The sequence below is a fragment of the Pagrus pagrus genome (assembly GCF_965226575.1).
Source record: "Pagrus pagrus genome assembly, chromosome: 2".
NCBI classification, from domain to species: domain Eukaryota; kingdom Metazoa; phylum Chordata; class Actinopteri; order Spariformes; family Sparidae; genus Pagrus; species Pagrus pagrus.
The window spans coordinates 17,259,707-17,287,646 of NC_140186.1; the positions used below are offsets into that span (position 1 = coordinate 17,259,707).

Sequence of the window (27,940 nt, forward strand, 5' to 3'; positions counted from 1 at the left end):
CTTTCACAACAACGCTGCTGACAACATTGATTTGCTACGTCCAGCATGCCAGCTTGATCGTGGATGCCTGCATCTCTGGCCTGAATGTCAACGAATGGGAGTATCTCTGTCTTTGGTTCAGACATGATTACGCCTTTCAAAGAAAATGGATTTCTTAAATATTTGAAGGATGCGATGCGGGGGCTCTGGGACGGGTCCCAGCTTGAGGTGTTCCCAGACGAAACAATGTAAAAAGTGTGGATGCACGGGCTCATTTCACCTTCATTCAACACATTTTTCTCTGGAACGTTGTGCAACATTTCCTATGGCTAAACACACCCACAGGAGCCAGGTAGTGTATCAGCACGCTACCTGATCCAGCCTGAACACTTAGTCAGAACACGGAAACTGCTAATGTACTGTCAAAGGCTCTCTCTCTATCTATCTCTCCCTACAAAGCTGCATCTCTCTTTCTCCTCTATCTTATTCTCCAATGCGCCATCTCTCTCTCTCTCTCTCTCTCTCTCTCTGTGTCCCTCCCTCTGTTAGCTGAGCTCTCTAATGACTTTGGTTTCAGATGCTGTCTATTTTTCGCGGGTGGAGGGGGGGGGAAACGTTACCCTGACGGACTCATTCTTTATCAGATCTGCACGCAACTCATCTCCCTTTGCACTCCCTTTGTCGTTCCCAGTTCTTTACTGTGATTAATCTAGGAAATAAGTAGCGCAGTGTTTTCAAGCAGGCTTGCAGTTATAACACCGCTAAAGACAGCACATGCAGACAAGTTTCAAGTGAATGGATGAGACGAGAGTGAAAACACACACGCTGACACACACCCTGTTTTGATGCATGTATGTGTGTGGCATGAGCGCAAGTGCGCGTGCACTCGGTGGGGCATTAAGCAGGTATCAGGTTGTGTTTCCATCTGCTCCAGAGAGGGCTCTGATAGTCCTATTATTTAATCTGCTGGTCATTCTAGACGCCAGGCAAGAGCCGTTTACCCAGACATAATTGAATGCTTCAGTGTGGGAGATCACCTTGGCTGTCTGTATGGACCGCTGCGCCAAAGCTGCACACTCAGACCGTGATGGACTAAGATTTGTGAAGCACTAAAATTCTAAATATTTTGTATTTTGTTGGACATACACTTTTTGTATTGAGGGAAATACAAACAGAATTTTAATATTGACAGTATTAATGAGGTAATAATACAAACTTAGAAAGATTTATTTTTTCCATAATTGAATAAACAAGCTGTTGAACACTGTTTGAAGCTAGAAAGGTGGCAGGGTCCGCCACATTTAAACAGAGTAACACAGTATGAAGCTGTGTTGTTATTTAGTTTGTTTAGGATTAAAAAACTAGTCAATGAAGATATTTCTCCTCTGATTAAAGCTACTCCCCCAAAACTACATAGTGCACCTTTAAGCGAAAGCTAATTTGACCTTTTTTAAAAAGAACTGACAATAATATGAAACAAGGTAGTTTAGCCACAATAAGATTTCACTTCAAAATTCTTCAAAAACAACTCAGTTCAGTCGACTTTTTTGGCAAAAGTAGGATGTACAGACAAGACTAAATGGAGTTTTTTGGCTGTAAATAAATCCCTACTGTATCTTATCTTAACTCCAACTCTGAATGTCCTCCGCTCTTTCATGGCCTCCACCGCAGAGATATTTGTAGCGAACAAAACATGTCAACAACAAGATATACAGCACTTCGTTTGTACAAAAATAGACACGTTTTCATTTTACAACTCCCACACTGCTTCAAGAATCTACGTTTATGTGAGCTGTACAAAGGAAAGCATCTATCAAGGTCAAATCATATTAATAACAGAAACTGATTACTATCTACTTTCATCTGAGAGTTATGTTTGGAATCTGCCAGAAATGTAGGTTTATTAATGGACTGCAAAAGTTGTGTATTTTCGACTCCATTCAGTGCTTTCACTTTATACTTACTGAGTGCTGTGTCCTCTTTCATTGCATTGTAAATGTACTATAATTTTAGAATATGACACTATATTTTTTTAAATACCAAGTGAGTGTTCACCTGCAAGTCTCTCTTCAGGTTTTTCACTCAAGTCGTGGCAAGAATCAAATATGACAACTATGTGAACAAAGACAACGTGAATGCCTCACGATAGAAAAGTAACTAGTGGGAGGCGGCACAGAAGGAGTCACTTTAGATTTAGCATCTTTCATGAAACAGACACAGGAGTTGCATTTTAGCATTGCCTTCAAAGCTGGAATGTAGTGTGAAATAAACATCAAGGACAACTAGATGTCTTTAATCCACTGAGTCTGCACCCTGAACCCTTACGCATTTATTATGCAGTGAGCCGTAACCTAGATTTTGGGCAAACTACACACAAAAACAAAAAATTCAAAAAAGGTCCACAGTTGTTTGCGACCGTGAATGTTTCGCTCCAGTGAATATGCCCTCCCAGTCTGTTATCATATGGTCAAAGGTCATATCAACATCTGTCATCGCTGGAGCACGTCCTTCCTCCCTCGGACTTTCCCAGAAAGTGTTGTCATCATAGTTACCCTTAATAACTTTCTCTGGAACTCATATTGCTGATGTTTATTTTGGATTCAAACTGAATGATGTATTGTTGTTAATAAGTCAGTATGAAACACTGCAAGCTTTCCACAATTGCTTGTCTTTCACTAATCTAACGAGAAATATTAATCGACATCTTGAGATTAGATTACTTTGATGTTTCATCCACATTTCAATGTTATTCACAATATGTGGATGAATCATGTTAGAGGAAACGCAGTATACTCCAGGGCTCTATAATAAGGATTGCCTGATTGCCTGAGACAAATAAAATACCAAGTAAATTCCTTCTTATGTCTGTTGAAAGTTGCACATGTACTTGATCATAGTGACGGGTAAAGACGTTTATGAGCTAAAGTGCAAGTAACATTTCAATTATCCTTGATAGAGGTGTTGGGTGGCAATGGATTATGTGGGCGAAACTCCTACTATGTCTTGCGCCGAGTTTGAGAGCAAGGTGGAAATGTTAAACATGACAATTAACTTTAGTCTTTGTTGTTGATAACAGCAAATAAATAGAAACATTTGTTTAAAGGGAAATGTAGAAATGGACTTTGGGCAAGTATATTTCTGACCCACTTACTGATATTTAAGGTGCAATATGTAAGAATTCCCCCTGTCGAGATCATTCTCAAAACAAATATGGGGCAGCATATCACTAGAGTAATCACTAACTGCTGCTACCTATAGCTGCTCAGGCTAGTTAGCTCAGTTAGCCATGCAGCTAGCGGTCCAGACTGGGAGCTCAAAGCACCAGGGAAGTGTTAGACTGGGACTGGACAGAGCTAGCTGATTAGCATGCTAACTTCAGTAGATATCTCTGTTAGTTAATTTTTGAATGTTTTCAACAAAACTTCTTGCATATTGCACCTTAAATGTTAAACCCTGCAGTCAAAGATATGACTTGCAGCAGTGCTATTGTAGAGATAAGAGGTCACAAAATGTTCAAATACTTATCAAAAAGGAAAGGGTGGTACTTACTGTAGGGGACGCACTCATATTGGACTTCCAAGTATTTGTATGTGCCAGGGCAGGGGTCAGGGAAGACATCAGGCCCAGCCACTACCGCACACTGGGTACGGTTGTTGCATCTACATAGGGAGGAGATGGCAGATATGTTATAAGTTGAACACATTCAGATCTGTAGATATATTCCAACACCCACTGAAAAACACACACTTTGAAGTCCAGAGTGCGTGATGTAATATATATTGAGATATATTATATCCACTCATGAAATCACTACTTTCACCCCGACACTCAAGAGTCATTCTGTGTTTAAGGACCCTTTAGATTGATACAAGAGCAGACAATATGTCCTCACTGGTACACCTGGAGTGAATAGTACAGTAATGGAATCATTGAGTTCAGTCGTATACAAGGTGGTCGACAATGGCTACTGAAGAGCTGCTGCGCAAGGACACTTGTGATGCTTGTATGTGTGGACGTGTGTGTGCGTGTGTGTGTGTGTGTGTGTACGTGTGTGTGTGTGCAGCAGTGAGAACAATAACCTATGGCTTTAAGAGTATTTTGCCCCAGACTCCAGATAATTAATTTGAATTATCAGGGGGGCCCTCTCCTCTGACACACAAAAAGTAAGTATTCCTCACTCTTATTAACTCCGGTTAGGAAAGGCTGCACTTTGTACATTTACTACTGTATGTGCCTGTGAGGTTTTCTGTTTGCATTCATGTAGGTGAGCTGCTACATGACATTTATGTGTAAGTGTTTGTAATTAAACACGCCGAGGCCAGCAAGGCAACCAAAGATGATTTGTCGGGGGATGTTTGTACCCCATATATTATCCTGATAGATGCACGTAATAACATAAAATGCTATCCCACGTTGAAGTGCCACTTTATCTCAATGACGCTTGCTGCTTTGAATAAATTATTAGAATAACGTGAATGAAAACATATCGCATGCAAGAGAACGGACACGGAATGCATAAGGAGAAAAGGTCTTTTTTACGTAGGCATTTCCCTTCTCATCTGAATATTTTCTTTCAATTAGTACAACTGTTCAGTCTCTCCCTCTTTCCCTCTCCGCACACCTGTCAAACAGGTGACATTCACATTAAAAACATCCAGATTCTCCCATTGAGATATTTTTTTAATGAGCACGCCATCCCCCTCAAGTCTCTTTTCTTACAGTATCATTCAACAGTTTGCATAATGAAATATGTATGAGAGCTAATTTAATTTTTTAGTTCAATATTCACATATAACACAGAGGACTAATGCGGGCTGCATAACCGCTTGCTGTGACGTAAGTTGGTGTCTTTTGCTGACCGGTGCTCGAGGGAGGGGTTACTGCAGTTTGAAAGGTTTCAAACTCAATGTGTTGCAATGTCTGTCATATTCTAATAACAATACCCGCCAGTCTTCTCCCCTCTCTCCCTCCTTTTTTCTCGCCTCTCTGCCTTTTAATTTCTTGCCCCGGTGCTTTCATCATCGGTCACCTGTCATCAGTGCGAGTTGTGGACCGGGAGGGAGAGGGGACACAAACTGACACGCCGCCACAACTTTGCTCACAACGCCCGCCAATCGACACGACCGGCTGGACCACAGTGGTGAATCAGAGTGCAGAGCTCTGTTTAATGACTTCCAAAACAGTCCAGTGGTGATGATGTCATCACACCGGGAGATGGAAATTAGAGCTACAGCAAAATGTCGGCATTTTACATTTCCTTCGTTCAAATGTGTACGTGTCATATCAGCGTTTCTATAATACGTATATGAGCTGACTTTCACGTCACAGCCGGGTGAGACGGCCGTCAGAAACAACAAGCGTGAAATCAATGGACGTTTTTAACAAGACTTTGGGACTTTTCCCAGTCGTGTTTGTGGCGACAAAACCAGATATTTTAAGCCAACGCATGATCTTTCTTTAACCCTGACAAAGCGATTTTATGCCTCAGCGAGTCAAAACCGGGTGTTTTTTCAGAAGACCTGGAGATATTTCCAGCCGATTTTCTGGCAACCAAAACTGGCTTTTTTTCACAGGAAGTTGGACCATTTCCATCCATTATCATGGCAACCGAAACAGGTATTTTAAGTCAAACCCGGATGTTTTCCTAACCCTAACCAAGTTTTATAGTGCCTAAGTAAAGCATAAGCATTCTGACAGGAAACCAATATAAAAATTCAACCAAAACAAACATTTGCGACTTAAGTAATAATGATGTCCAGTTTAAACTTATCTGTGGTTACTTAGCAAAGATTTACTCTGGTGATTGGTTTGCAACCTAACCAGACCATAAGCAGTGTTGTCGAAAACCGAACCTTTAAAGTTGCAACATAAAGAAATAAAAAGTTTCCACATATCCTCTGTTTGCAGAAATGTACATCTTTTTTCAGGTGATTGAGTCGGTTTCCTTCAAAACTCTGTGCTCAAAAGTGCTGCCACAGGAGTACGTGCAGGATTAATTATTTCAAACTTTTAAAAACCTTAACACCAACAAACCCCAGGAGCTTATAAAAATGTCTCATCCCTAAAGAGGAGGGGAATAAAAATCCAACTAACACAAAAAGATGCAAGCGAACTGGCCAGTGAAGCCACACGACATCATAAAAGTCACTGCATAAAGCCAGCAGAATACACAAGGAACTGAAAAACAACATATTAAAAAAAGGTGCAGAGAACAGGCAGTGTAGAAGAAACAAAGTTGCAAATATGTTGTAAGAGAGCAAAAGGAAGGAAGAAAATGTAGGTTTTTTCACTAGCTGTGGGTGTGTGTGTGTTTCTACTTTATGATACTGCAAAAAAAAAAAAAATCTGGGGACTTTCACGGCTGAGTCATAAAGCACTGAAGGTTATTGACTGGTATTTTAAATAAAAGGGTATAGAGCAAAGATTTGACAATCTCTTGCGCGCTCTATCTCTCTGCTATCGTTCTCTGTCTATTTTTGTCTGCATTACCTTTCTTTTTCTTCTCCCCACACTCTCTAAGCCCAGATAATAAACTAATTTCTTTCTCAGCCTTTGTCTTCATCCTTCCCGCCAAGGAGTTATTCCTCTCCGTTCCTCCTCCTTTGTCTCTCATTCCGACTTGTCTTGTTTTTTTTTTCTTTGTCTTTGTCTGTTTATCTGTCCTAAACCCACTTAGCTGCAGTTTCCCAAGTCACACCCAGATATATGTGGTAGGCCTCTTATTGCTGGCTTTTCTCTCTGTCTGTCCTCTCTCCCTCCTTAATATCTTTCTCATTCCTGCCTCCCTCAGGGCATCATCTCCAGCCTCCCTCTGTTTCTCTCTCGATCCCTCCATCCTTAGTAAAGCCTGTGCTGACGTCACCATTCTGTCTGAGCCAGTAGTCTGAGTCAGATTCAGAAAAGAGTCCCTTATGTCCCCACTACCTCCAATCTCCTTCGCTTTTCTCCCTCTCTCCCTCTCTTTCTCTCTGCCAACGTGTTTATCCGGCAGCCGAACAAAACATAAAAACATCAGCAAAAATTCACAATTCATGTCCTCTCTTCATTCTGACCCAGGATGAATGTAGATGCAGAACATGCGTACACACACACACACGCACACACACACACCTTTGCAACACATTGCTTCCGTTCCTCATTCTTTCAAATAGCTCAATATTTTTAAGCGTGTGGTTTTCTCAGTGTTGGCAGAAAAGCTCCTTTTTTTAATTAGCATGACCACATCAAAACAAGGCAGTGGCCTGGATACCGCCTTGCCTGCTGGCTTTCTTCCCCGCAACGTGCAGCACACACATGCTCGCAGACACACAAACAAACTCTCCGCTAACAAAGCCGAGCTGTGGCAGGCAGGGGAAGAGAAAGCTGCGATGCTGCAGTGGGTGCTGCTGTTGTTATTGTCTCTGATGTTTTTCACTTTGTTTGGCAGACCTCCCTTCACTCCGTCTCTGTCTCTCTGTCTCTATCCCTCATATAAACATAACTGACTGACTGATGATTTGATGAGGCTGACGCTGGCTGACGGCACGCGCGCGTGTGCGGGTATGTGTGTGCATATCCGAGCAGATGTAAAAAGGGAATAAATATTTGTGTGTGTGTGTCTGCCTGCATGTGTGTGTGCTTGAGTGCAGATGTGTTGAAGAACTATATAATTACAGAGCAAGTGAGAGCTGGGAACTAATCCTCATGAGTTGAAAGAGGTGTCTGAGAGTGAGTGACGCACAAAGCCTCGGCACAGTCTTCTCGAATCAACATTCCAATACAGTCAAAGCCCTCCGCAGCACCGTCTGAGTCATCTCCAACATGCTTAGCACATACAAACTTTCTGGAAAGTTGTAAGAATATCGAAAAAACTCAAAACCCCACAAAGACATACACGAATAGCTGTGCTGCTTGAAAACATACAGATTTCTAGAAGACTGGCAGAGCATCCAGAAAGGACCAATCACGATGTTTGTATGCAATAACCCTGCACATACAATATATTTTGATATAGTTTGTCGGGTGGTAATGTATTAGTTGACAATAAATGTGAACTGAGCTTTGAGCTAGCTCTTCTGAAGTGTGACCTTGAATAACACTGCCTGCATTAACAACAGTCCAGCTCTAATTAACAAGCGTATTGATAGCGTTCAATGTTAACTTTGGACATTGATACATATCGAACTGTTACGTTATGCAAAACTGCGCTACCTTTAAAAATAAACGTGAATGCTTTACATTCAGTTTCAGGCTCAGTATCACAGGACACTCTCACATGTGGTTGAAGTATTAACCCTCCGATTAATGACCAACTTGCCCAACCATCTGAGCTACAGCCAATATAATAACATAACAGTAAATAACATGTTCATGTGCTGATGAAAGCTCCGCAAAAAGATGGTGCTTGAGTCAAGAACATGTTGTCAAACTATTCACAGGGAGATTCAGCGTTCATCTTCAAGAGTAATTCCATGCAAATACATTTTTTTCAGTCGTGAGGTCGAGTTAAGCAGGAGTTCAGTGTTTGAGCAGGAGCGTCTGGGCCGTTTGTCAAAAGTGAAAAACAGATAATATCAGTTCTTTTGACTACCATCCTTATCTAACACCTGAAGTGACCCACATGACATACTGCTGAAAAGGCTCTGCTCCAAGCTTGTATTTACAATGCAGTGAATCACATTTTATAGTGATACGACTCTGCACCTCTCAGTGATGCAAAAATGTCAATGATTAAAGAGAGTCTTAAATCTGAATTTACTTCTATTCTGCTTACTATAAAAGCTACTGAATATGTTTTCACTGACTTTTTTGAAACCACTAAAAATTCAAGAAGAGTGCTGCAACATGTCTCGTGGCTGCTTTTCTGAATTTCTGTTTGGCTTCTCTTTTCACACCAGTAGGAACACTGAAGGTTCAGATTATTGAGAAATCTCTTGGGAGAGCTCCCTCTGAGAGTTGTGCGATGGTCGGAACATGCAATATGGACATAATGTCGCAATTTGATTTTCTCCCACACTCTGAGGCAAGTTGCAGGAAACAGACTGGAATAACATTTTCTGCTTTCGAGCATCGGAGTCATACATACACCCAGAAAGAGACAATGACTACGGGAGAAATAGTGGGGATGGCAGCTTTTAATGAGGGAGTGGAAGCAGGTGTTGAAATGTTACACTTTTTTTTGCGGAGGAAAACATTTCAGACACACACATTGTTCCAAACGTATTTGTCAGTACATGTCTGGAGGGGGTCTTTAATCGAGATTTGTAAAATCTCATAATTGCTGTCTAAAGTTGAGAGACCCTTCGAGATGATTTCTCTGAATGTAAATTACATAAATCCCACATATTTCCTCCACTGTCACTTGATGTTACTGCAGTTTGATAGAAACTAAGAAAATACATTCATGTAGTTCCACAAACAATAAGATTAAACACAATGCAAGAATTATTGCTAGATATTACCACTATATATTGAAACTGTCTTAATAAACATAATATGCATAAACTGTCTTAGTCGTCTAAATAATCCTTACAAATAGACTGAATACAGTATAGTAAAAATTAGCCCGAACAATATTTCCTATTGTGTAACACTGTCTGAAAAGAAATCAAATTAAAATCTGCAAACGGGGGAAAATTAAAGCAGAGGGAGTTGAGCAGTTGGAGGGGAATAAAATAAAAGACAGTTTGTGAAAATAACAAAAGGAAGTGGGAGAGATGATTTCACAGGGCTCTTTATGTCCTGCGGGAGTTCAGGAAACCCATTTGACAGCAGACAGAGCACAGTTACTGTATCTCGCTACAGGATAAAAAGCTGTTAGGCCGGCCATACACTCTCCCCACCTCTCTCTCTCTCTCTCTCACACACACACACACACACACACACACACACACACACGGCACATATGAGATTCTGCTCCTACTGGCCTCGTTTCTGCTTTATTAGCTCCCTGATGTGGTTATACACACATATACAGTAGTGCTGTTTGCAGGTGGACAAACGGAGTGATGGGAATGGATGTCGAACAGGAGGAGGAACTGTGGAAGGATGCAGAGGACCTGTAAGTAATTGAAGTGATGCAGGGAGTGTGATTGACAGAGGTAAGAGAGGGGGAACAAGAGACAGGTGTCTGTGTGTGTGTTTGCGTGAGGAAGTCTGTATATACGTCTACCATGGGGTATATTGAAGCAGATGCATCACATCCTGTGCCAGCACCACCACGCCGCACTTATAAAGAAATGACAGATCCGTCTCTCTCTCTATCTCCCACACACTTACACACACATGTACACGCACACAAACACTGACACACTCCTCTGCGGTCCCTGAATGCGTTTCTGTCAGCTCTCGAACAGCCTGTCAGACAAGCCACAGGTAAAATAATGTTGTTTTCCCTACTGGGAAAAAGCTTTGAAATGTGTTACATTATTAATATTTGGCTGGAGGATGTCACTCTTTCCCATTTTTCTCCAATTCTTTCCCAGCGTGTCAAGTGTCACTATTGACATTCAACATGCAATGTATGCTGTGTATACCACGGATAGTATATGTGCTGTATCCAATATGTAGCCTCTGTCAAACAAACTGCACCTCCCTCAGTACCTCCCCTGGCATTCGTGTGCATTCACTTTGGGAGCCACTCAAGTCCACCACTCATGTCAAGTGTACTTGAAGAGTAAATGAAATTTTGATCCTGAAGCCAACAAACTGCAGTCAAGTCAAAGAAAATCGGCTGCTTGGACCGACAATTTCGGTGAGCAGATAAAAGGTTTTTTTCAAGGTTACAACCATAATGTCTCTAACAATGTTAAATCCTAAACGTTAATTCAGCCTTTGGAATTTGCCCATTTTTTTGGGGGCGGGTGAAAATGAATCATATTTCATGAGAAGTAAAAAGTGCTCAACAATATTGTATGTCTTATCACACACAGAGGCACACACATAATGCTAACACAAACACCATTATGGCCTCTTTCTTGCTTGCAGGCTCACGGCCAAGTAGTTTTTGAGCTCCGCCATCTCTCCTCTCCTCCCTTCTCCTCTTCCTCTGGTAACCATGGCAACTTCCACGTCGTCCGATTCCAGGACACACTCGGGGAGTCGTCCTCTTGATTCCACCTAGCAACATTCCTGTGCTGACATCCCCGTGTTCCTCTCTGCCTTACAATTTGTCTGTGTGTGTGTGTGTGTCTGTGTGTGTGCATTTCTCTATGTGACACCTCTTTCTCCACAGTTTAATCCAAGACCACCTGCTTGCACAAACTCCAAATCCTCCTAAAAGCTAAAAGACGAGTAGCGTTTCAGACAGCTGGGCTGTCCGTCCTGGTTGGGTAAAAGCAGAGAAGCGTGCGAGACGCCATCGCCGCCAAGACGACGGAGCCACGCCACACCGAGATACTGTCTTCTAGGATTTAGTCAGCCCTCACCTCATGATGCACACAAAAAGAGCATGCTGTTGTGCATGCGCGTGTATGTGCATTTGCTGGGGGGAGGAGGAGTGCCGCTCCATGTGTCCTGGTCTGGTTTTGCGCTTCAGTGCCAATGTCAAAGTATCAAGTCAGTGTGGAAGTCAAGTCACTGTCTACATGCCAGCGTGTCTGAGGCACTGACTCACATGGATGTGTCAGGCTGTGTGTGTGTGTGCGTGCGTGTGTGTGTGGAACGGAAAGCGGGAGTGTGTGTGATGTCTAGACCATTCTCAAACCATTCTCAGGCAGCCATGTAGCTTAGGTGCTCGGTGAAGCATGATAACTAAGGTTAGCAGAGCTGTGGCGACAGGAGAGAAGGGTCAGACAGTGGAGGCTCTGACATGTGGAAATACAGAGGTTTTGGGAGAGCAGCACAGCTGTCAGTCAGGGTGAGGGCATATCGGTGCATGAGTGGGTGGTTGGAGAATGCAGCTATGTGTAAGGGACAATAATAAATGTGTTGATGGGATTACAAAGGAGCCTTAGCGTCCATGCTGTCACATAGCTGAAGGAAAGTCACTGTATATGTGATTCAGGACTGACTGTATGCCAGAATCCGTCCATCTTTAAGTGTATCTTTACTTCTGAGCTCTCCCTATCTTTATGAGGATGTGTGTGTGTGTGTATGCGTGTGTGTGTACATATGCATGCATGTGTGTGGGCCCTAATTACCGCACTGAGCAAGGGTGACAGTCGGGCCCCAAGGGTGCCGCAGGGCATCTCCTGTAAGCGTGGTGACTATATGAGGGTGGCAGCACGCGCACACACATGCACAGACAGACACGTACACCGACACACACTCACACACACACATTAAGTAGGACATTTCCAGATATGACCTCATTCAGTGGGATGCAGGATAGTTAATGGAGGGAGAAGAGAGGAAGAGTGAAAAGATAAAGACAGAAAAAGTCAGAGCCGGATATTCTAACCAGATAGAATTGTAAATATCCTGGCGAGTCCACCGCTGCAAGACATCACACACACACACACAAAACACACAGTAGTCACAGCTTCCATTGCCTCAGTGCAAAACTTCAATTTAGCAGATAATATTGTTTTTGTACTTAGAGTCACTGGGCTGGAATAATGATCAAAAATCTAAGATTTATGTAAGGTTTAGAGCATTTATTTATCTGTTTCTCAGTCATTATCTGTTCTGCCTCTCTCTCCTTCTCCTTCTGTGTTTGCAGAGATGGATTAGGCTCAAATGGAGAAGACAGATGAAGTGCAGGTATGCCTGATAAAAAAAAAAAAAAAAGCTGCCAGACTGCATGGCATAGTTCACTGGTTACACAGTCCTGGACTGCAGCACATGGCTAGCACTAGATTGCAGTCTTTGATTCAAGTGGTTTTCTATAATTCAGAGAGTCAAAGGAAAAGAACTTCAGAGGCTTCTTTACAGTCTCCCGCGTGAATGGTTCAAACGTGCGCGCACGCTCGCTGACACACATACGCGCATACAAAAGCATGCGACTATAGATGCATGTATTCGCACACATGCACATTCACACAGACGTGTGCGCACACTAGCACACTGGCCTGGTGCTTTGAAGGCTGAGACTCAGCTCTAAAGAGACAGGCTGCCAGAAGAAGTTGACCGAGCTCGGGAAGTGATGAGCAACTCCCTCAATTTCTCTGTTTGTGTATGTGCGGGCGAGAGAGTGTGTGAGCATGCATGCTTGAGCAAGTAAAAATGTTCATGAATGCATGCATGCATGCATGTTCATTGGCGTGTGTGCACACAGGGCTGGCGCACGGTTGTGGATTTATAGCAATCGTGCACCTATGTTCCCCGGGGCTAATGAAGGCTGGGGCTTAATCGACAGACTTGAGATGCCTCTGGTGTTCAATCCTGGCGCCTATGGTCAAGATTGGGCCAAAATATAGAATACATTCTGTAAAATAAAGGCAGCATGCTGAACCCCATAAGCCCCTGCACTGCAGGCTCAACCCCACCTTCCCCCTGGGCTGGGGAAAGAAAGAAGTGAGTGGAATAACAGGAAAAGGCGATGAAAACTAAAACAGATGGCAAAGGAGAGAGGAAAAGTGACAGTTAGGGTGAGAAGCAGGGGGTGAGAAGCAATTTGAGGTTTGAGAAGAGGGAAGAAAAAAAATCTGGAAATGGAGTGACAAAAGCTGAGATATCAAGAGAGTGGCAGATAGGAGAATAATAGATGAAGTATTTTGTTATTTAACACTTCCAAAAGCAAGTGAGAGATGGCGAGCGGAAGGGAAGGGGGAACAACTCCCTACCCTTGTCTTTCTTGTCAAAGTGCTTTCCCTTTGTGTTGAGGGACTTCTTGAGGAGGGATGGGAAGGGAGAGAAGAAAGGGAGGGAAATAGAGAGGAAGTGAGAAGAGAGAAAGAAAGGGAGAAGGGCAAACAAGGGGACAAGGTGGGAGAGGCAGTATGGAGGTGTCAGGGGGAACGTCTGTTTGAAGTCCAGAAGCAATTTTCTAACATGGTAGATGTGGCAGAGGTAGCAAAACAGAGTTCGTGTGCCTGTGTGCACCGTCTACACATTCTCCAGAGCGTCCACACTCGCAACCTCGAGTATGTGCGTGAGATAGAGAGAGAGAGAATGAGAGCGAGCGTGCTGAAAGGTGCTCGGTCCATGAAGCACTCAAGTATCAGTAAGGGACAAGGAGAGCATTGTGAAGTATCTCCGTAGAAGCCATCGAGTCACTTTTATGTCTGTAGATTGCTATAACTTGCAGGCATTCCACCATTTTGGCTTGCAACTCCTCTCCCTGCTCAGAATTGAACAACCCAAACCTTCAAATGCTTGTGTTGTCCTGATATAACTCTCCCCAGCGACGCTTTAGTGTACACTCAACCGAACCACACCCTGGCTGTAGCCAACGCGGCTACTTTGAAAAAAACAATGAGATTGATCCTGATTTCTAGGAAAACACATAAAGGGTGCAGAGGAGGGACAAGTGGGATGAGCATAATGAAACAATAAAAACTGGAATAATATGCACATTCTCTTAAATGAAATAAAATTGGATTAGCTGCAACGGACCTTAAAACAAAGAACGCTCAGTAGCCATTTTGAAATAAAGGCATTTCAGTTCAAAACATGATAAAACGGAGTGAGTCACTGAACTGAGGCCAGTCTATCACTAAAACAGATTAGGCGTAACTTTCATGGCTACGGCTTTGTTTCCCCTTCAACCCAGGGTATCCCAACGGGGAGATAATCTGGGAAATGCTGCGATATCAGGTCCTCTCTAGGTTGCCTGAGAAGCCTTGTGAGACCCTCTGGAGATATGAGGCTTTGATATCAAGACCAATTATGTGGTATGGGCGCACACGTACACACAAACATACACGCGCAAACACGCGCACACGCTCCCTGGCCTTGGAGAGTGGTAGGGAGGAAAACAAAGAGAGAATGTGATACTGAGGAAACACCGGGCAGGCGGAACATGCTCTGATTTTTATCAGCCAGTTGAGCTGGGCTTGAAAACCAGAGACGATACAGACATAGAGGGAATGACAGAGTGGAAACCAGACAGGCTGAAACAGAATGAAGAAGAGGAGTGCGCAAGTACGGCAAAGAGCTAAAAAGCACACACACACTGAAATGTGTGCAAAATCCCCAAAACAGACTTCAACGCACATTAACAAGTGCATTCACTGTGTGCATTTATGTGCAACGCTGGTGCTTTTAAAACACACTGTGTGCATGAGCATTTCTGAGCCTCGCTCACGTTTGCGAACATACAGTATTGCGCACACAGACACTCACAAAGGCTCACACACACATTCACTGAAAATATATGTGATAAACAGTTGTTTCCGGGCTGAGTCACCTCCACAGAGGATCCCTCAAGATTAAGTTTGGCCTCTGGCTCTGCTAATTGGAGCTTAAAGTCTGGTGTAGCCCCTGGGCAGTGTATGCTGTGTGTGGTACATGCTGTGTGTTACTGCGTGTGTGTGCGTGCGCATGTGTATAAATTATGGATGGCAAGGACTGCAGGAGAGTGGCCACACAGGCTGCAGCTGCCAGAGCGAGTGGAGAGGCTGAGCCAGGCCAAAGCAATCGCAATCCGAGCATCGCCACATGACACGGACAGGTGGTTTGACTGAGGGACGCGAGGAGCGAGAGAGACAGCAGGATGAGCGCAATATTGAGACAGAAAAAAGATGAGAGAGAAAATAATGGGACAGCAGGAAAGAGCACTCAAAGTCAGAGCAACACGTGATCTGAAAAATTGAGATACTAATGGTGACATTAATGAATTATTTATATCCAGACATTCTCATTACACAGAGCATTCCTTTCCCCTCATTGCTATTTTTGTTCTGCTATTATTTTCCAGTTAGCGCTCATCATCATACCTGCCCAACAAAATGTTGGCACTGTGGGGTGTAGAGACCATTAACAATACAAACAAAAGACCACTTCTTCATAATTATAACGAATACCAGTAAAGCAAAAATTCTTATCACTTTAGCAGTAAGTAAAAAAATGTCTCCTGTTAAAAGTACAAATCTTTGGAGTGTGTGCGTGTTTGCAGGAATAGTGCAGAGTTAAAGGGGCAAGAATTTAAGTTTTAAACATTCGAAAATTAACTAATATTATCAACAGAATGTGAAGAAATAAGAGTTTTGACATTATGTCGAAGACCTATTGTGTTGCACCGACGTCTGCTGTAGTTAGCATGCCAGACCAGTCCAGCCCACTTACTGCACGGCTAACTGAGCTCACTAGTTAACTGCAGCTGCAGTTTGCCCCCTATTTGTTAGGGGTACGAATCCAAGAGGTGGCCAATTCTTACATATTGCACCTTTTTAAGTAGCAACTGACAACTTTCCCCCTGGGCATTTCCAAGCGGTATTACTGTTGGCGCCGCTGTTGCAAAGACAACTGGATTGTTCCTCAGAGTCACAAATAACAACAACACATGACAAAATGTGAGTTTATCTAAGTCTATTTAGTCTATAATAATTTTCCCGGGTGACCACATGTCCAGTGGAACACAAAATTGTATTCTGTTAGCAAGTTTTATAGGGAACAAGTGTAAATGATGGTTTAATTATTCTTCATCCATTACATTGTGCAATCAACATCTACTTTATAAGGATATGTAGAAGCAGTAAACTTGTCTATTGCCAGTTACAGTGAGGTAAAAGAGAGAATCAGACAGCATTATTACATCTTGCAACTAAAAAAATAAGTGCTGATTATTCTTACAAAAGTGGAATAATAATCATCTAGTTTGTCCCCTGAGACTCACTTAAGTTAAACATCAGTGGGAGTCAGGGCATTGTTGGCTAAAAATAACAATGATACATGACCTGTACAGTATCTATAAAGTCTCATTTCTAACCATACATCCATGTCTGAATGTTTTTTTAGCATCTTACAGCTTACAGCCATAAAACATCTCAATGTTATACTATTAAAGGAAAAACAGAACTAAGCATGCATTGTTACCCTTGTTCAGTGAAACACTTGTAATTCTGCACACTAATTCTGCAGCACAGCCAGGAGAGGAGGCGAACACACCGGTCAAGTGTAGAGGAAGTGTTACCTGAGTAATTTCCATTGTCTGATAAGGTTCTGCAGTTGTATGGCCTTGTACTGCTTGTACAGGAACTGATAGCAGCAGAGCTGCATAGGGTGGGGCTCACAGGTTATAGTTTCCACAGATTTTCCATCACCTTTCTCCTTTTGCCCCATCACACTACAACTGACAGGTGTGCAGCTGTGTTGTGTTGTTTTTATGCTGTTGTTGTGTGCTGTCAACTTTGTGGATGTGGGTTAACGTGTGAGTAATGCAGAACTTGACACTGATACTTCACCAGGATGAATACTAAATGAACAGTTGACACTGCAAACGTACTGCAGCGAGGATCTCCGGGACTGAGAAATGTCAGTCTCTTCTGCTGTATGAAACTGTTCCTGTTTTGGGTTAAGCTCTTGGTGCCATGAGTCAGCGCTGTGCATTTTGCACAAAGTGTACCATGGGACAAACTTAATTAACAAAGCAACACACAGAATGAATTACTTTCACAGTGGTTGTACAGTTTCTCCAGTCCTCCCCAAACAGGAGACTTGAGGGAAACACTGGGTTTCACACGCTCATGTGCATTTCACATCATCCACACAAACATGTGCACACATGCTTACTGACCTGAGCGACATGATCTTGTACGCATCAGGGAGGTAGCACCTCGTGTTTTCCATCTGGGCGGGGTCTGAGTCGCAGATCTTGTCATCGGTGCGGCCATAGTTGGCGCTCTCGATCATGATGACATCTGTGCCCGGGCAGCGCAGTTCAATGGGGTAGGACTCGCAGGACAGCTCCCTGCGCACCACTGCCATGGGGATAGGGGCACGGCTGTTGGCTGGACACAAAGACACACAAGCATTAACATCTGTACAAAGATGATGTTTGATTTAATGATAACTGTCTCTTCAACCTACTGAAATACTGGAACACTAGACTTATTTGTAGGGCTGCCTTTAAAACATGTGCACTGGAGGCCTAAATTGTACAAGCACAGATTGTGTTCAACTGAAACTGCATTTGTACCCTTGTCATATGGACTAATTATCCATGCTATACAAAAACAATAGCGTCGCAGAAGATTTTTCATAAGGGCATGTTCACTGTCGCAAGAGAACCAAACTTAGTAATTACTGTTTTGCAGTTAGCACTTTTAGACATCACTCCAGATAGAAAGTAATTGCCTGGCAATTTCAACAGACATTAAGTGCTGCAGAAATGTTCAAAGATAGCAATGACTTCTTATTCTCAGAAGTTGCAAATTTGATGTATACATCCACTCTCCCTGTACTGAAGTAGGAAACATTTCATTAATTCCAATGAGATTGGAACTACTGATCTGTCCCAGATCTTTCTTACTGCTGTTTTCCTTACTACTTCCTTACTGGTTTAATGAGGAGAACTGATGAGATCTCTTGGATGATGAAGCATCTGTAAGACCACACAGCCATCAAGTTGCCATTAACTAATTAGGTCTAGATATCCTATAAGCTCAATGTCTGGCAATCTTCACCGAAAAAGATAGTCTCTGAACTGAACACAGAAGTTGACGTTACCACCAAGATGTCACCTAAAGGTTTGTGGACCACTGTTTGGAGCCTTAAGTTTTGCATTATGGACGTCGCCATCTTGGATTTTATGGAGCAGGATGTGACCACATTTGGTCAAGGGTGGGAGCTTGTTTGGATTGATGGGTGGACTGACGGCAGCGTAAAGCGTAACCTGCTTTATTGTCTATTCTAATCTAAATGTGACAATCATTTACAAAATGAACATCATACTTTGTTAAAGAAGGCTTGAGATGAGCAATTGAAACCCTAAACAATCGACTTGTATAAAATGGATGGAGCATCTGCGTCTGAAAAGTGAAGCCAATGCCGAGGTGCCTTATCCTGCATTCTTTCTAATGGCCAGCAACTCAAAGAAGTTTGATTGTATCAAAGTCTATGAAAATGTGACCCTCTTTCTCTTCTGATTTATTCATTCAGCAAACAGTTGCTTGGTCTCAATCGCAAGTTTCAAGTCTTCCTCAACATATTCCTCATGAACACAATGCTTCCTCAGATTCTCAGTCAGATCCAATCAGGATATCCTCTCTAGCTCCACCATCTCATCCAAAAACTGTTTCTTCTGGCACCAAGAAACAAGATGGCGATGGCCGTAACGCCAAATTTGAGGCTTCAGAAATAGTTGTGAACCAAACAATGGGTGACATCACAGTGAGTTTATACTTGCCATACACTCATTCCAAAACTGTCTACAGAGTAAATAAATCAAGTGACAAGTCACTTACTCATATACTTCTACACAATCAAACTTTTTTGGCAACCAGTGGACTTGCCCCCTTGCAGCCATTAGAAAGAAAATGTAGATTAAAGGCACTTGGCTTCACTTTTCAGATCTGGATGCCCACTTCTTTTATGCAGTCGATTTTTCTGCACCCATGTTCTTATCTGTGCTGCATAGAGTCAGGGGATGTGATGGGGCATGTGCTCTTCATTGTGCCATCAAATTCCAAGACAACACTCACTGCCAAATACGAAAAAAATAAAAATGTGTGCTTCAGAAGAATGTGAGCTTGCAGCTCTGCTTCTGGGATGCCTAACCTCACAGCAGGTGCCGCTATCACACTTTTTCACGGCAGACATTTTGGCTCGTCGTATCGGGGAAAGCACAGGTGAAACAAATTTCATTGAGGATGGCTCAGTTCCTTCCAAGTGTCCCAGTAAGCCATGACACTAAGCCAGCATGCAAAATACCGGGACCCTGAAACTACAGTCATATTTTAATCGTTTCATTTACGCTTGTGCTTTTCCTGCTGTGACAGGTACAAATTTGTTTTGTGAAAAATATCAGGACTATAATGTGCCAAGATCTAATATGGTCATTTTTTTTATTTGATCAAACAGTAGTCCACACATCATTAAGAGAGGATGGTACCTGCACTGACTATAACACTCAACATAATGACAGAATATGTGTCCTCTTCCATTAAGTATGTGTTTATTAACACACTGGAAACATATCGTCTTGTGATTAGAGGAGGGTGCTATGATATCGATGGTTTGGGGCTGGATGTTCCCTGGGACTTTGGTTGCCGTGGTGTAGCTTGGATGTTGTTATTCACTGTTCTTGAGAGCAGCGATCCCAGGGTGCATCAGCTATCATCCCTTGATAGATAGGTTATCAGCCAAGGTGTTCACTTGTGTTGTTCGGCTTTGTCATCACCTCGCCTGGCTGCAACTGTAATTTCGATCTTATTGTACACAGCTTCTTACTGTCACTTGCTACCCCTGGATAGGACCTCATCTGAGAATTTGAGCTATATCTGGAGCAATATACATAATATGCATCGTCCCTGTCGAATAAACAAATAAAGTATATTAAATCTGATAGTGTCAAGTGATTGTGACTGCTTATTGTTCTATGTCAATTTTGTTTTTATTGAATAATTCATCCTGTCAAGGCCGTCCAAATCATTTCTGCACACACATGTGCACACACAAACACCCACACAGCGAACAGGCATCTACCTGCAATCCAAACACAGACCTACAACATCCCTGAAAAGCGAGGCACGGCACCACCTTCCTCGCTCTCCCTGTCACGATAACCATAGCAACCCTGTCCTCCCTCCCTCGGCTCTCTCATTGGCTGGAGGAGCGTCATGGTTACACCGATGCTGCAAAGAATCTGAATGAGCTCAATGACACTCTGCCCGGGCTCTACTTAATACTGCCCTTCACCACATCACACACACGAGCACACACACATACAGGCACGCACACTCACACGCACACACACGCGCATACAAATGCTCTGAGTGATGACATGTCGTGGAAGAAATTCATAGCCAATATCTGTGTGGTGCCGGTACCTGAGGGCACTACATTGATAAAGGCAGGCGCTAGCTTCCAGATAAGACTGATATACAAGTGACATTTACTGAAAATGTCCTCTCTAATGAACACACACACGTATATCACCGCAGGCTATGATTAGACCTTAAGCACACGTTCAGAAAGGATGCGTGTCCCAGCAGTGGTTGAGGATTTGAAGGACTTTTTGTGTGTGAAAGAGGGGTAAGAGTGCTAAGGTCAGTGGGTCATTATGGTGTTAATACGTGTGTTAGTTTATGAGTTTGTCAATGGCTGCATCGTGTCCGCCTTCGTGAGCATGAATGTAAATTTTGAAGAGAGGGTTAATTGAAGCGTGAGGGGATCAATACGCAGTATTGTAAGGCAGCTGTCTAGACTGGCTTTGGATCAGATGTCTTACAGTGTTGCCTTACAGGGTCCCCGCTGGGCATAAAGAGAGCATTATGACACAAACACACGCACTCGCACACACAATTCAAATAAGGGGTCTATCTGTATTCCAATTAAAAGCCACTCTGCATTTATAAGCAGCAGTAAATGCGCTGACTCTCACACACCGTCCTGTCACCTTTTAATTCATCTATTTATATCAGCTGCCACACCTATAAAACTGCACTCTGTTTAACCTGCCTCGCTCTGCATATATTTCTGTCACATTTTCCCAAACAAGCACACATGATACACACGTAGAGTAGGACAATATTTAGCTCTCTGTCTTTGCAAACATGCAATAATGTGTGAGCTGGCAAGTGCATGTTAATGTGTCTGTCATTAGTTGTGTAAGTGGTGACAGAAACTTGGCAGCGGCGGACAGTACAGACAATCTTATTCAGACACTCTTATTGCCTCAGGGGGCTGAAACAAAAGGATATCGATTTTTACATTTGGGCCAAGAACAAGAGAGTGGCGAAAGAGGTGGATAGATGGAAAGAAGGAGAAGGAGAGGGTGAGAGGGAAGAGGAGAGAGATTTAAAAGGTGATCTCTCACTCCAACTGCCAAAGCATTTGGCCAAGACTGGTGTCGGAAATGTGGGTCGTCTGAGTTAGAGCAAAAATAACAACACATTTTTAAAGTGCAAAAGATATTTTAAAGCAGGCATGCAATTTTTTGCTTTTTCTTACTGTCAATAAATCCTGTGAAAATAAAAAGAAACAAAACCAACAATGAATTGATCCTACTTACTTGGCTGTGTAGCCAAAGCCCAATATAATTTTTTTTTCTCCTCTGTTCTTCAGTGCTCCATTGTTGTCCAAAATCTATTTATTTCCAGTATATACAGATAACTGCTCACCAAATAAAGGCTTGTTGGAGGTGCTGGAGCTGAGGATAAATGCATGATGGGAAAACCATTCGCACAGTGCAGTCAGTACAGTTTTATTGAGGGCTAACTTTTGGTCAGAGACCCAGTTCCTGTGGGACTACTGAAAAAGGATCATGACTAAAAAGTCACCTCAATGAATGTCTTTTGCACAGATCCAGCTGTTTTTCCTATCATTATTTAAAAAAAAACGACTAAAAACACATAACTTAACCACTCCGTTGCTCTGGCAGACATGGTTTTTTTTTTAATAGGATGATGATGGGCATTGTACTTTATTTTGAAATGTATTACTCCACAACTGAAAACTGTCCTCAACAAAGGCACTTTTCACCCTGCTTGAGTACATTTTTGAAAAAGGTGCTTTAAAGGTGCAGTATGTAGTTTTTGTCCAAAACTACAGAGTGACCCTTTAACATGTGTTTGTTTTAAGTGGGGATATAAAGCACTAGAGTATTGAGGAATGGACTAATATATTATTGGTCATCTTTTCATGATGTTTGTTAACAGAAAAAATATAAAAGAAAAACTCCTTACCTTTAATACTGTGAAATGTATTTGCCACAGTTTGTTTGATGTCCACTTATTGACATTTACTTCACATGTACTGTACTATTGTAGCATTTTTCTAAAGCCAACATGATTAACACGTCTACCCTGTCAGGTTAAATACTGTCCATGCCAGGAATATACTCTAAACCCCTGATTTTGTTTTATTTATCGGTGATTTACGTTCAGAAATCCATGCTTTCCTATTCTCTTTTATTTGTCTGCCCATAACCCTGAAATAATGACAAGACACGGCTAGTTGGAAGAGATGGAGGCTCGCTGCGGTGTGTCCTCAAGCTAAACTGTCTTTGTTTCAACTAATCCTTGCTAAGTATAAACAGCGTCATTTGCATATGTCGACTTATTCTTTAGACATTGATGCAAATACCTTTGACTGAAACTCATCTCTCGGTTGTAAAGCAAAGCCGTCGGTGTTTGTGTGTCTAGGTGGCTGCCTGTGAGCATTTCCTGTGTGAGCTTGAGTGTGTGTTTGTAATGAGGATCTGCGTCCATGTGGGTGTACAGTAGTCCAGCGTTTCCAGTATATCATCCGTGCACATGTATGTCAGCAGGCAAGAGTACATGCCTTAGTGTGTGCGTTTGTGTTGTATGTGTCTGCACGTGCGCCACAGTTTTTCCTCTCAACAGTGTGATTGACAGCAGCCATTAATAGGATTAAGTCCAAGTGGGCCAGAGCTCCCTTTAGGAGTCTTCAAAGCCCACCGTCGCAAGGGAGTGGTGGAAACATACAGACAGCCTACTGGGGCTGCATCTGCACTGTGCATGTGTGAATGTGTATGTGTGTGTGTGGTGTAAATCTGTGTGTGTGTGTGTGTGTGTGTGTGTGTGTGTGTGCGAGGGAAAGATATAAATGTGCTCTGCAATAAGACAGAGGATCTGTGTAAATGAACAAGAGTAAGTGAATTAAGTGTTTCCTTGGTTTTGCAGCTGCAGTTCTTGGGTGTGTGGGGGTGGATAAGGAGTCAAAGCTATACAGTCATTTCTTCAATTTGTAGTTCCAGGCATATAAAGTAAAGCTGTAAATGTGGAACTAAACTTTACTGCATGTAAATTGCATGTGAATTGCCTTGACATACTGTATGTTAAGTTGACATATGCCTGCAAAGTGACCAAAAATGAAACTGGTTACAACATCTTTTTTTTTTTTTTTAAACTGCAATAGCCTTTTTCTAGCTAAGTGGAATTCAGCCATCATTAATTTTATTATTTACACGTTTGCTTTGCCTATTGCGACATGTAGCAAAACCTACCATGAAAAGTGGAGTGGTAAACCCTTTGCAGCTACATTGTAATGCCAGTGTTGCAAGCAGTTTCCAGGGCTAAGGTTAAGTTAGTTGTTGATAGTCAGTAAATACTTCTAAAGCGTTAACTGGCTACATGTTAAACCACTACAGATGTGGAAGATAATTGACTGAGAGCCTGTTTTCAACAGTTGCAGCCAGATACAATGTTTTTTACAAAGACAAAGAAGTATTTAAATGTATTGCATCTAAAGTCGAATTTACAAGAAAGCACAAATATTCAGGAATTTGCCGTGGCTGTCTTACAAAGATTTTTTTTTTTTTAAGTTTCTTACCACTCAACAACTCTCAAAATTGCTTGATTTTTTTAGGGGAGTCTGGTGATATTGCAGTAACTAGTTTAAAGGTGTTCACAAACATCTGCTGCTTATCTTGACTAAGGTTAAGACAGCCCAAACACGCAATTTGCATTATAGTGAAATAAATGGAAATCAGTGTGTAGGCGGTCCTTTATTGTGGCCCGGGACACATTCATCTACACACTGCTAAAATTACATGGCCATATGACCCCCTCCAAATGTAGTCTGAGTGGTCAGGTCTCAGTACTTCCTCAGAGCGTGTTATTGTGTGTGTGTTCATGTTGTTATTATATAAATAATGCAGCCTGGGTTGCATTACACTGTCGTGGATGTAAATATGTGTATAATTGTGTGCTCTGTGTGTGGCCTTGTATCTTACCAATGGCGATGGGAGCAAACAAGGTTGAGACGAAGAGCAGGCATCTGGTCCACATGACGTCTGAGGTTGACCTGGAAGTAGATCTGGAGGTACTTCCTGCTGAGCCCAGACGGGCTTGTGGTGAGCTGTTTTTGTCACAGCTCAGTGTTCCTGACACCATACAGGCCTGCAAAATGACACACAGACAGGATTTGTTCACTTGGATGCCATATCGAAACAAGCTGAAATGCCTTATCCCTGTATTGGGCATCTCGGTGTAATGCGTATTACTCCACACTCTCACACACAACATGGATTTAAACCTCATCTGCTGATGCAAGTATCATCAACAACAATTAAACCTCTAGTTGTTTCATTTGCTCGAAAACTGAATTCTCACAATTTTTTTCAAAATCACAAGCACAGATTTCTAACAGTTTAGCAAGTGCTTACAAAAGAGAACCACCTGCCTCTGTAAAATTGGATATTCAAACAACAATTCAGCCTCATGGTCGTTACCGATAAGCTACTTGAACAACAAAGTGTTAAGAAGTTTATGCAGCAAAGGAAAATATTTCCCTGACATCCTTTAACTCTCTTTACATACGGCAGATTAATGCTTTAACAAACAGCACTTAACACGGGTCAATGCAGCCTCCAGTTAATGTCAATCAATAATTATCTTAAACGATGCTGAGAGATATACAGAGAGCGTGGATTGATTAAGAAGCAGCAGTCACTCGAATTGTTGTTGTCAACAACCTTGACATATCTACATTCTAGATTAAAAAGAATATGTCCTATATATATATATAATACAACATAACATGTTATGTGAAGTGAGGTGAACTTTCAGTGAAGTGTTTACATGTCAGTCAGTGAAAAGTACAATGAGATAAGGTCTAAAACTGTCAACTTAATTACCAATTGTATACACACTGCTACATGTAGATGGCAAACATTGTGCATAACGTAACTCACGATAGCTGATGAAATATTTTTTTATTCTACAAGCATTTGTTTGATATACAACCAAGCAGCTCATCCAGCATCGAGTTGTTCCCATGTCGTCTTTCTATTGTCTTTAGAGTCTCAAATTATCTCACATTATGCTGTCACAGTTTCTTTAGGACTCAAGAGCCGTTCTGATTTTGAAGCATTTACAGCTCTGCAGACGATAAATACGAAACTCTAACAAGAACAGGAAAATTTGCACAAATGAATGTTTCACAAAACAACAGACCATATGCCGAATAAACCGCAAACAGCAAGTCTGTGAAGGAAATGCAGGACTCAATGTTAAATGTTGGCCTTGGAGAAAAAGTCGGAAACCACAATAAAACGGTGCTTAATGTTTGCATAATGATGCTGCCGTCTGTGTTAGGATCCACTTCACTTGGTATTCCGCATCAGCATCAAAGTGTGAAATGTATTGATGTTCCAATCTAATTGTTCATTTCATGGTCTATCAGCGATAAACAATTAATAAGAGGATGGTCTCTGAGATTAGTTATAGCAGTGACAGACTGGTGAGCATCGTCTCTCCATCTTTTTTTCTAAGCTGATTAAGCTGACCAGCAGTGTTTAATCACTCACTCAAACAACAACTAACTCTATCACTTTCTTTCTGCGCTCCCAAATTTACTTTTTTACTGGTGAAAGACTCTTGACACTCTTGAGTTGTGTGGTTTTATTACACTTTTTAAGTCTGCAGAAGGATCATTGCATCACTCAGTTATTAGTGAGCCCTCTCATGTATGGAGTCCGCTAAAGAGGACACATATTTGGAAGCCATTTTTAACCATTTAGGTTAAAGTACCATGTCCCAGTCACCAAGTGGCAGATCTCCAAAGCCTTGTCCACAATTTCATCTGATTATTATCTCTTTGTTGTTTTGAGATATGGCATGATAAATTCAAAATGGCAAAGGGAAGACAAGTTACACCAAAGGGTATACTCTGACTACTTAGTTTCACCTTGTTTTGTCTGTTTTATTTAAAACTATGATATATTTTATACTTGAATAGTGTCATTAAACAGCAATAATATACTAAAGGCCCATTTGATCAAATATAGGTCCAAATGTATTTTCAGTAACAGAAATATCTGAAAATCTGAAAAGTATATTCTATTGAAATCTTGTTTTTACCTTTCTGGTTCTATGAAAATAAAAGGATTTAACAGTATTTCTTGAATCACTTTCTATACTGTTGACGCGTGGCGTTGACTGCAGTGGACCTTTACGTCACTCCTTCAAAACAATATTTATTTTAAAAAAGTTATTGGCATGACTTTTCACTTCTGTCAGAGTGAAAACAAACATTTAGAAAAAAAATATTACTCTGTGATGTAGTAATTCATGCATGAAAGGGCTAGTTGATGTCAAATAAACACAACTTTTCATGGGAGTAGCTCAACATCAGCCCTGTTTTGTGCCTAAATTATCACCGTTCTCAGGGGAACTGAGCTCCAGATAAACAGGCATGTGGAGCTTCTGTGTGTGTGTGTGTGTGTGTGTGTGTGTGTGTGTGTGTGTGTGTGTGTGTGTGTGTGTGTGTGTGTGTGTGTGTGTGTGTGTGTGTCTGACTGAGAAAGACTGCAGAAATTTGCGACAGCCGGGGACAGATGGAGTAAAGCAGACAGCCACAGCCATGGGAAATACATCATGTGTAACAGAGACTATTGATCAGTGTGGCCATATCATTTTGGCCCAGCAGAGACTAAGACAATAGCCAGCTATCTCCGTCATGCCATGCTGTGAAGGCAAATAGCTGCCTTGGCACGGCCTCCACCTTAGATATTTTTGGATAGCTACAGCTACTCATATAAGAATACCAGATTGTCTTTTTATTTATAGATACTGTCAGACTGATACAGACCTTTCTATAACCACCAGAGACATACTACATATGCATAATGCATCTTCTGAACATCCACAATGACAAAATGCCTCATGTTGCAGACAGGACAGTTAGACGGAAATACCCAGAGGCATATGTACACTACAGAAACTGAATCTCTGAGCACAGACCAGAGCCACACTGTATGATAAGAGCTATGTAGTCATCTGGGGTTTTATTGTCTCTGTTCTTTTAATGTCAAACTAAATCCTTGAAATTGAAAATTAATTTAAAATGATTGTGACTTAAAGGGCTGAAATAAATTTTACTAAAGAGAGATTGCAGGAGAAAATTTCTCTTTGCATTCCAGCACATAATAGTTTTTTTGTTTGTATCCAGTCAGTTCATGTTCTGCAGCTTTTCA

General features: G+C 41.9%; 1 protein-coding gene across 7 annotated transcripts in view; it reads right to left on the reverse strand.

Annotated features, from left to right (window-relative positions):
* The window catches only part of adgrl3.1 (adhesion G protein-coupled receptor L3.1), a 125,986-nt gene that overhangs the window by 67,134 nt on the left and 30,912 nt on the right, over nucleotides 1-27,940 (reverse strand). For all 7 annotated transcript variants that reach the window (XM_084340788.1, XM_084340787.1, XM_084340783.1 and 4 more), the window contains exons 3-5: nucleotides 24,698-24,863; nucleotides 17,576-17,789; nucleotides 3,529-3,638 (exon numbers count right to left, since the gene is read on the reverse strand). In XM_084340788.1, the coding sequence (XP_084196914.1) occupies nucleotides 3,529-3,638; nucleotides 17,576-17,789; nucleotides 24,698-24,857 (484 nt within the window). In that variant the 5' untranslated portion in view covers nucleotides 24,858-24,863. The remainder of the gene's footprint in view (nucleotides 1-3,528; nucleotides 3,639-17,575; nucleotides 17,790-24,697; nucleotides 24,864-27,940) is intronic.